Source organism: Micromesistius poutassou, assembly GCF_964030765.1.
Source record: "Micromesistius poutassou genome assembly, chromosome: 4".
NCBI lineage: Eukaryota > Metazoa > Chordata > Actinopteri > Gadiformes > Gadidae > Micromesistius > Micromesistius poutassou.
Window position 1 is genome coordinate 22,133,486 of NC_140274.1, and position 10,513 is coordinate 22,143,998.

General features: G+C 48.7%; 1 protein-coding gene across 3 annotated transcripts; it reads right to left on the minus strand.

Moving 5' to 3' along the window:
* Positions 1-727: 727 nt before the first annotated feature.
* tbx2b (T-box transcription factor 2b) lies at positions 728-9,071 on the minus strand. Of its 3 annotated transcripts, none has more exons than XM_084467170.1 (7): positions 8,213-9,071; positions 7,051-7,318; positions 5,548-5,727; positions 4,213-4,289; positions 3,889-4,031; positions 2,443-3,143; positions 728-1,615 (listed from the first exon to the last, which is right to left on the minus strand). In XM_084467170.1, the coding sequence occupies exons 1-7, from the start codon at positions 8,572-8,574 to the stop codon at positions 1,175-1,177; spliced, it is 2,172 nt and encodes a 723-aa protein (XP_084323296.1). In that variant the 5' UTR covers positions 8,575-9,071; the 3' UTR covers positions 728-1,174. The 3 variants fall into 3 exon arrangements, with proteins under 3 accessions (XP_084323296.1, XP_084323295.1, XP_084323297.1); XM_084467169.1 differs by having other exon boundaries at positions 3,889-4,058; positions 8,213-9,070; XM_084467171.1 differs by having other exon boundaries at positions 3,889-4,058; positions 5,548-5,694; positions 8,213-9,067.
* Positions 9,072-10,513: the final 1,442 nt, after the last annotated feature.

The window sequence follows — 10,513 nt, forward strand, 5'->3', positions numbered from 1 at the left end:
TCAAAAAAAAATTAATAATAATAATAATAATAATAATACCCGGACAACCAGCATTAACAATATACCCTCATTTTTTTTTTTTTTTAAATATAGCCTATGGATAGATATGCATTAACAACGCGGTCCATTTGAGGTGGGATTGCTTGGAATCGCTCCGGGGTCGGAGTGAAACAACCTGAGGTTTCTCATGTCTTCGTCTCCCCGGCCCATGCCAGGCCCATGCCAGGCGGGGACGGTGGGGTGGTGGTCCGCGTACGGAGCAGCCTTTCCTCCTCCTCCTCTGTGGATGTTAGTGGTGTGTGCGCAGCGGCTAAACATGGCACACATGTTTCCTTTCCACGTGTCAAAGGCAGGGAAACCAGCGATGCATCAATCTCGGTTCAAAACCAACGAGGGCTTAATAGCTTTTCATTTAGAGGCCTTACGCTACACCTTCATGTCAAATGGAAAAACAAAACAAAAAAACAAAAAAAAGGAACTATTTAATTCGAAATATATACACGCATAATATACAGCCTTGAATAAATTAATACCAATTGCATATTCCTGTATCCTATAGTTTATTTACATCATTCATTTTTTTAATTACATAAATAGTTCAGAAACAATTGTCTTGAAGAAATGATAACGTTCTTATCGATCACCTATAGGCGGGACTATTATTTTCATCCCTTTTGAAATACAGGCGTTTGAAACTTTTTTGGATGAAGCTTTATACGTTTCAACCTTTTATCTGCACCCCCCCCACCCCCCCCCCCCCAATACTTGTGCGCCGGGGGTCCAATGAACCCGCAGTGATGCAGCGCTGGTAGAAACCTAAGCATAGCCCCAAAGTATAGTGGCCTCAAGTGTCCCCCCCCCCCGGTATAGCGAGGCCTCCAGGCGGCTCTGTCCCACGTCTCAACACCGGTTACTTCACCGGGTTTTTCCTTTGCAAACTATAGGACCGTGTGTATGCTTCAAGAAGTCAGCATACAGCTCAGAGAGGCGCACTGTTGGTTGGTCCCTGTAACGCGCGCAGTCGGCCGCTTTGCGCACCGCTCGGGTCGTTCGTCCCCGCGGTTTAAGAGCTCGACACGTTTAGGAAAAAACGGTGTAATGTGCTGTACAAGACAAAAGACAACTGTCCATTTTTTAAAAGGTAAGCGATATCAAACTATTCCAAAGTGGGACGTCACTTCGGAGAGTCCCTGCACGGAGAGGATTCCCGCTGGCTCTCCAGGCCGCTCACGAGTCTCTGGATGTTTTGCAGCTCATTGATGGAGTCTTTCATGTTGGCTTTGGGTGAGCTGACCCTCGCACTCGAGGAGGTCTTGTGATTGTGATGCTCGGGCGCAGGGCTCGTCTCCCTGCTGCCCGACTTGGAGGATTCCGAGCCAGGGTTTAGGCTACCTGGCAAACTGTTGGTGAGGAGGGAGCTTGACGGAATGGACACGGGCAGCTGATAGGGGTTGAACCGGAGCCGAGGCCGGGAGCCCGTGAGGAAGGGGTTCCGGGAGAGGGGGCTGGCGGTGCTGGTGGCGGGGAGGGCAGAGGCGGAAGCCGCCGCTGCTGCGGCCGCCATGTAGGTGTAGGGGTAGGGGAAGAGGCCTCCGAAGGTCGGCATGGGGATGCCCTGAAATAAGGAGAGGAAACGGCTCTTAGTGAAGGATACACGGGAGAGACAACGCGAGATCATCCCTCAAACACCCCGCGAACAATCGCGGTGCTTTTGGCACATTTGGCAGATTATGTAATTAAACTAGAATATTTCGATGTAATGTATTATTTAGTAGGATTTAATCTACTTAAGTTCTTTAAATAATTATGTAAAATATCTCATTGATTTGATTTATCAAATGTTTTGATTTTAAATGGGTGTTTAAAGTTATTTAAAGGAGAGAGTTCTTATATTTCCTAAATGTATTTCTACCGTAAAATGCATGGCTACAAAAAAAAAACCTCGAATTAAAAGAATCATCATCATAAACACATTGGTGATGTTTGGTGCATACAAATGTTTGTAATATGTTCATATATCAGCTGACATAACTGTGTGTGTGTGTGTGTGTGTGTGTGTGTGTGTGTGTGTGTGTGTGTGTGTGTGTGGGGGGGGGGGGGGGGGGTGTACTACAACTTCTAGTAGGGCCTACAAATAATACAATTCATAATAAAAAATAAAACATAATAAAAAATAACAATTGTAGTCGTAATTGCAGGTGCAACATGTTGACGATAGTAAAGAAAAATTGAAAAAAAATCGAATTTAATTGAATCGAATCCTATCAAAAGCTGTCATGAGATGACCTTGATTTAAAAAAAAAACAACGTATCTTTAAAAACATAAAAACATAAAAACAATATCCTGCAGGGTGTGGTGGGGGGGGGGGTGGGGGAGTGTGTGGGGGGGGGAGTGGGAGTGGGAGGGGGGGGGGTGGGGGGGCAGGGCAGCAGGTCTCTCACCTGAGAGGCCAGCATGTGCTGGGACAGGTGGAAGGGGAAGGGGCTGCCGCCGGCGCCCTGCGCCGTCAGCTGGGCCGAGAGCGCGCCGGCGCCGTCCAGGCCCCCGGCCCCCGACACCGAGGCCAGCAGGTGGCCCATGCCCATGGCGGAGAAGGCCCCGGGGCCCATGGCGAACTGGCCCGGGTGGAAGAGCAGCGGCGAGCCGGCCCCCAGGGGGTTGAAGAACTGCTGGCTGTGCAGCCCCGACAGCGCCAGGCTCTGGAGGTGGCTGGGGCTGAAGTGGGACGGGCTCTCCGTCTGCACCATGAGCGGGGAGTAGGCCTCCTTGCTGGGGCCCATGCTGCCGTCCCGCTCGCCGCCGCCGCCGCCGCCGCCGCCGCCGCCGCCGCCGTCCTTGCCGGAGGGCTCGCTGGCGTCGCCCTTCCTCCCGTGCCGGCTCCCGTCCGCCTTGTCCTTCTCCAGGGCCCTGACGCCCAGCAGCGTCGTCGCCGACGTGGTGGTGGTGGTGTTGGTCGTGGACGGCGGCGCGGCGGCGGCGGGGCAGTCGTCCCGCTTGTTGTCCCGGTCCCCCCTCAGCCGCTCCACGCAGCGGGAGCCGAAGGGGGAGATGGGTTCGGGGCCGCCGCTGCTGCTGTCGGAGCCCGGACACAGGTCGTCGTGGGGGTCCAGCTCGGGGTCGCTGTCGGAGCACATCTTGTCTTCTGTGTTGTTGGGGGGGAAAACAACACACACACACACACACACGCTGGTGGTTAGCGTCCTGTGCTCTCAGAGTAAGTGTTACCAGTTTTACCCCCGCGCACACACAACATGTCACTTTGATCGCAGCCCTTTATCCGTCAGCAGCAGCCATGTAATGTGTCATTAGCCGTGTGTGGGTTGACTACAGCCAAAGCTTCGTCTGAATGAGGCTGTTGGACGTGTGGATGTTGTTGTTGCTACATTGTTTTGTTCTATTGCATGGCTTACATTTCTGTTCCGCATTGACTTATTGGCACACTGACTAAAAAACGTTATTTTAATATATATTAGCTTTTGTTTTACTTTATTTTTTACGCATAATATGTAGGCTAATTGTTTCTGATGAATTATCTATGTCAAACACACACGTGAATATTATTCCTAAAACCTTTTAAGCTTGATTAGAAATCAACAGCGACAATATGTTGCCCCCAAAAGCAATTTTGAGTAGCCTTATTGTAATTTCCCATCAAACAAAATTTGTGAATGGACAGATTTGGTCTCCGGTGATGAACTCCTCAGAGCTACAAGTCGGGTGACGTTGGAGCAATAGATGGCGCTGTTCCTTTTGATGTTTGTGATTTGACTTTTCCAATATTAATATTATTATAATTATCATGATCAGCCTATTATTATTATTATTATTATTATTATTATTATTATTATTATTAACACAACAACAATAATAACTCATTGGGCTCTGACCTCTGTTGGTGTGGCTGAACCGGAGCGGGCTGGAGGCGGTCCCCAGGGGCGAGTGGCCGGCGTCCCGTCCGGGTGTGGGCTCGCTGGACGACGCGTCGGAGTCGACTCCCTCCCGGTCCGTTTTGCACTGATCTTCATACATTCTAAGCGAAGGGAGAGTCAGTTGCTTCCTAAAATTGGAAAATGCGACTTTTTAATGTAAGACTTATGAGGCGAGTACGCCTATAGCGCACGCGCACACACACACTGGCTCCAAACGTGTTGCACGGGTCATCACGTTGAAAACATTACAAGGCCTCATGCGCAACGTTGCGTCATCGTTACCTTTTCTCTCGCCTTCCGTTGCCGGTGTCTCGGAATCCTTTTGCAAATGGATTATTGTCAATCTTCAACTGTGTAATCTGCGGGATAAAAAAAAAAGCTCTTATTTAAAAATTACCCTGAACTGAATTACAGGCCGAAGTAGCAAAGGTATTTCACCCTATTTCACTTTTATTGTAGCTCATGCACCTTGTCTCCTGTATATAGGCTCCACCAGGGCCTTCTTGAGGTGCCTCGCTGCTAAACCCAACAGCAACGCGTGACTTAACCCACATTTGAATCACGGGATTCCAGGGATTTGTTGTAATACATCTCCGCAGATACCAGTGTTAAACATACAAAAAAAAAACACGCACTATTGTTAGCCAAAGCAGGCCCTAATATTGCATTATTAATGCGAAATGATGGGGCGTTATTCTCACGAGCCCCCCGAGAGGAATTGTGTCACGAAATATTCCTCTATGGAGCCCTATAAGCCTTCTGTGCGTCGAAAATGGGACAGGGCGCCGCTTGAACAGATTACTTTAATATAAATGATTAATAACGCGGTGTGGATCATTGCTGGTCCATGCGTGCGTCATAACGCTTGTCATGTCAGACCTCTTGGCGCACGGTTACGTTGCGCTGCAGCCACTGGAGCCGTCGACGAAGGGCCTGTGGCTCCTTCGCGGGGTTGGCATCGCAACGGGTCCGTATTTTCCCCCTCCACACTTTGCGTGCAACTTTTACAGGAATTTGACGATTGGCCAATGAGAACGTTGCAACCTTATCGGCTCGCATTTACGCATCTGTCACGCCTCGGTTCCGTGCCGCCTCGGAGACACGCTGACCGTCCTGAGTGCCTCCTAATCGATTGTGACTCGACGCCATAAACTTTACGATTACAACAAGAGCACCAGCCCCTATGAAGCCCCCATGAAAAACACCCAATTAGCTTCATGGGCGAGGTGGGATAGCCGGGCGACACATCACGTTTAATAACGTCGAGTTGGTCAAAGCTGATATTTATAGGGCTGATCATAATCAATCAAAATATATAGCCTGCCACACATCGACGTGTTGCAAGTTAAATGTATCTTAAGTCTTTGAATCATACGCATTGAATTGCAGATAATCGTGATGATATTCAATAAATTAAAAAAATACAAAATACTGAAAAAAATATTTAATGTTTAGCCTTCCAACAGTTATGTCGCATCATCACTGTCCCTCGGATTGCACTCTTTTGCAGGGAAAGGTGGGGGGGGGGGGGGGGGGTTTCATAGCAGGGGTCTCATGCAAAACAACGAAATAGGCTAGCTGGTTCTAGTGACAGTGACGCGTGTCCAGGCGGCTCACCTTGTCATTCTGATACGCCGTCACCGCCACGAAGTCTGTCTCCGGGAACACGTATGTCCGGAACGTGGAGTAAGGGAGCTTCAGGATATCGTTGGCCCTCACGATGTGGAACCGGGGCTGGTACTTGTGCATGGAGTTCAGGATAGTCTGGAGACCGGAGGAGGGGAATAGGCGAGAGCCCTAACATTTGTTAGGATATGCTATTGCATATGTATTCTGATGTAAAAGTATTACACTGTTTAACAAAATAACACACACATGCTCACGTTGATAAGATCCCAAGTCAAACACACTTTAAAAGCAGGCCCTTGTCTCACGGGCGTCCACCCCTATGACCTGCAAAGGCCCAAAGCTATTGTTTATAGTCGGCATGTTGGCGAAAACGCAGCATTGTGTTCAAAAATGTATTTTTGATTCACGCAGGCTTATCCACGAGATAGAAACAAATAGGCCTACTAATGTCGTAAATTCCGGTTGCACATCGCATGTAACTTTGTCTGACATGTAGGCCTATTGACTGCGTTTGTTTACAGCTGGTTTGTCAGAGTCGTTTATCATCCACCTCCGGTGCAGCTCATTTTTCATAGCCCGCCTCGGCGCCTCTATGCTGCGGGCATGGGCTTACTTTAGGGCCGGGGATCGGGCGCACTCGAGACTTCAAGTGGGCAGACAACCCCACATGTTTTTTTTTTTTTGGGACTCGCTCGCAATCAAAACGGTCCACACATTAAGACACAACATAAGACGTCTGCAACTCGGCCCCATGAAAACTGATTTCCGCTTATTTCTCTCAGGATCCCCCCCCCGGTTTAAAAATAGCCTGCATGCACCGCGCTTCGCAGACCCCGCAGACGGATCTGTGCGCCGCGCAAGAGGCTCCGCGGGGAGAGGGTCGGCTCTCTCACGCAGACATTTAGTCACATACTAAAGCCATGTTTGAGGAGATATTAATATCTGAGATTTACAAGATACGGGGCTATCGGAGCGTGTGTGAGTCGCGGCTAATAATATTCCTGAGAGGTCGTCGGGGAAACACAACCAAGTATCCTCGACCAGTGGACCCCAGTGCATGTCAGCAGCAGTTGCATGGGAAGTGTTGACAAAGTGTCAACAGCCTTCACCGCTGCCATATAATAAGCCATCGTACACATCGCGAACATAATGCCCTAAAAACGGCTGACAGTCCAAATAAATCCTATCATATCCGATCACACGCAGGCCCACAACTCACAGGTCATAACATCGGTTCTAATGCAATTGTAACATCGCCCCGTAGACAGCCCGGCAAGGGCCTGCTTGTTTAATACTAAATAAACACACACACACACACACACACACACACACACACACACACACACACACACACACACACACACACACACACACACACACACACACACACACACACACACACACACACACTTATCCACACAAAACGCTTTAAAAATAGTAATAATATTATATTACGATTACGATTATTATTTTTATTTTTTTTGTACTCACAAAGCCATGCTTGTCCGAAATATTGTTGGTGAGCTTGAGTTTATGAAACGCAACGGGCTTGGCCATCCACTGCTCCCCGGTGGCGGGGCTGTCCGGGTGGATGTACATCCTCTTGGGCATCTCTGGGTCCGCCTTGCCCGCCACCATCCAGCGGGAGTTGTGGAACTTGTAGCGGCAGTCGTCCGCCGCCACTATGTCCATCAGCAGGATGTATTTGGCTTTTTTGTCGAGCCCGTTGATGCGAACTTTGAAGGGAGGGAACATTCTCCTGAAGGCGGACAAAAAAAATAGGAGTAGGAAAAATGTTAGGTTAAATTATGAACATCACATCAATTAGACATAGAATAATAATAATTTAAAAAAAATACAACCAGGCCTATTTATGACAAGTTAAAACGAGTTATTAATTATTTAGGCCTATTTCATGTTCCTAACTGCATTGTTTTGTATACGTTTTTTTTAAATAATAATGTGATTGGGATTGTTGGATACACAGGCCCATAAAATATTGCTTCACTTACAGGCCTATAATATAATTATCAGATCCATTGGCATATATTCAGGACCGTGTGGGCCAGCTTTGTGAAGTGACGGTCTGTTTACAAATTCCAGGAGCTTAACTGCCATAATATAATGGAGGTCCTGGTCTGGATATTCACGAAAGATGACTTAATCCTACAAGTATAAATATCTTTCGCAATTTGTCTTTCAAGACTCGTCCCTCAAAGAAGCAAAGGACGGTCGCACGAAGGCCTATTTATTTAGCGCCGAGACGTTACCAAAAACATTGGTAAAGCTCGATTGTGCGCATTTAATTACTGTCACGACATCACAATAACAACACCCCCGCGTCGCGGAAGACGATCCAGAATAAAGGCAGCATCCGTAGGGCTGTGTAGGTCGCCTGCCCTGATCCTAATTTAGTGATAGGTCAAAGAATGACTCAGTGGAGTTGAAAAATACAATACATGTACAGAGATCCTGTACTTTGGGCAGAGCTACCATTTTACCACCGCGCCATGAAACCAAAACTTATCCCCACACGGTGCTCTACAGGACAGGCCCGTGTGCGCTGTTTGGTATATACTACTATATAGTGTTTACTAAATATACAACACTATAATACACTGCGATAAACACCAGTGCGCGTCGTTCTTCTTACCTTCCAGATTTGGTGATCACCATCTCCGTCCCTAGTTTGTGAAATTGGTCCCAAAGGTCCTTGGCTTCTAGCGTGACTTTGGGGTCGTCGTCCACCTCTTCCTCCGGCTCCAGGGTCTTCAGACTGCGGAGATGGGCCGCCTGGTGGTGGTGGCTCAGCGCCGGGTGGAGCCCGGCTTCCGCCGCGCCGGCGAGACTATGATCCTGCATGGGCTTGGTCAGCGCCCCGGGAGGCAGGGTGAGCGTCGGGAAGAAGGAGGGCTGTGCGGCCGCTAGGAACGCTGACATGGGGAAGTCGGTCGGCCGGTGAGCGTGGAAAGGGTGATAAGCCATGGCAGTCCCTGTGAAAACTGGATCTCTCATCGGTGCATCCAAAACAAATCGACGTGAAATAATATGATGTGGTATTTTCCCCCACTAGGATCAGTGCGCTCCGCTTTTCCCGGCGATTAAATGGCTGCAGAACGTACAAGAGTAATTTAGAAAATAGTCCCAAACAAACAGGGCTTCAAAAGCGCGTTATGGACACGCGCTGCTCGGGGTGAAGAAGATTCCTCCGATACCTCCACGAAGTCGCCTCAATCACAAAAGAAAACCTCTTCGAAGCCCCCGTCCTCGGACTCTTTGCGCACAGAGTCGAGCTGTGGTGTCTGCCTTCGCCGGTCGCCTTCAGGAAACTAAGCTGTGCTTGTGGAAGGGCTGCTGCACTCATCCAGAGAGCCGCGGAGTCGGAGGGGTGAGATGTTGCTCCGTGCGCTGCACAAACGGGACTATCTCACATGTCCTTCCTGCCTCGATCCCAGCACTAATGAACCAAGCCCCTTTGATTGCTGATTTTACGCTTTCTGGACCAATTGTGGCCCTCTATAGGCGTGGTTTTGACAGCTCCGGCCAGACTCTGCGAGAGGGGGGTGGAGAGGAAGGTGTCGGAAGCATTAGCAGTAAGAAAACATGTCAACAGAATAAAATATTAACCAATGACAGGAAGGATCGGGAAATCCCACCCCCATTTCCAAGCCAAGCACCGGGTCAGTCCTCCATTCTTGGCCGGCAGAGACATCACCTCGATCGGCTTGTGTTTTACAATGTGGAAGAGGCGCTCCTGCGATGGAGAGCGCATTGCCTCAACAAGAGAATCGAACCCGTAACCTAGTGCCATAGTTATAGCGCCTCACGGTGCCAAGCATTACCGTAAGAGGTTCATATTCGCGCCGTGCGCTTTTCTAGCATTTATGTGTTTAGTTATTTTATCCATTTTATAATTTCTCCGTCAGTATAGATTTTAATTGGAATTGTTAAAAGACACGTTATTTTGGCTGCATATAAACGACCAATTTTGTATGATTACCTTTATTACAGAAGCTTTAAATATTTTTTACATTTTTATTTTTTCATCATTTTGTATTCAGTAGCCTTATTTTCCGCGCTAGGCTTTATTCAATAAAAGACCATGGTGTGTGCTATGAGGGTCAGAGATAACCTAAATAATATCCCCGTTCGTTGGACCGCTATGAGGTCAGAGAGACGTCGGTCCAGTGCCTCGGTCCTGACGGAAGGGCAGCTCCCGTTAAAGCGGACATCGGCGCTTTAAACGGGCTACAGCCCCCGGGGCATCACACCCCGAACCCGCGTGCGATGGCCAGGGGAGAGGAAACCAAACGAGATGCATTTCCAGAGAAAACTCGGAGCGACCGGGGTGAGTGTTTTAAACTCCGATGCATGTTGTTGGACCACCTCGACATCAACGCGAGGACAGACTTCAGAATGGGATTTTTTTTTTTTTTTTTTTTTTTTTTTATCCTTTGAAAAAAAACAAAACATCTAATAACACGATCATAACAACTAAGAGACGTCTCCCCCAATACAAAGAAGACGTGACCACGTCTACGCCAGGAAGTTATTTTTTATTTCGAGTGATCAGCCTTTATACTGTGCACATGTCCTGTCCAAGGCGTGTTTCTCTCACGCGTCCGTTCTCCTTTCTGTCGCTATACGCTATGCGGTGAGATGATCTATTGCGCACACCGGGTAGACGCCGAGCGATCTGGGTATAGGGGACGGGACTACGAGGGCATGACATATAGCTTATAGTCGCTGTTATTGCGGCCCGACATGGTGGATCGTGCGGGAGTCCCTCTTTGAATACATGACCCGGGACGGCTGGACGCCTGCTAGTCTCTGCCGCGTCCCTTGCCGCATGCGTCTCTGCCGCGTCCTGCTGCGCGTCTCTGCCGCGTCCTGCCGCGCGTCTCTTTAAGAACGCATTCTGAAGCGTTTGGATCCCGTTTGTTAAAGAGCCGGC

Coding starts and splice junctions, on each gene's coding strand:
- tbx2b (XM_084467169.1), bottom strand. CDS start 8,574: ATGAGAGATCCAGTTTTCACAGGGACTGCCATGGCTTATCACCCTTTC. Junction 4,059..4,212: donor AACGGAAGGCGAGAGAAAAG/GTAACGATGACG, acceptor TTCCAATTTTAG/GAAGCAACTGACTCTCCCTT. Junction 3,144..3,888: donor GTTCAGCCACACCAACAGAG/GTCAGAGCCCAA, acceptor CCAACAACACAG/AAGACAAGATGTGCTCCGAC.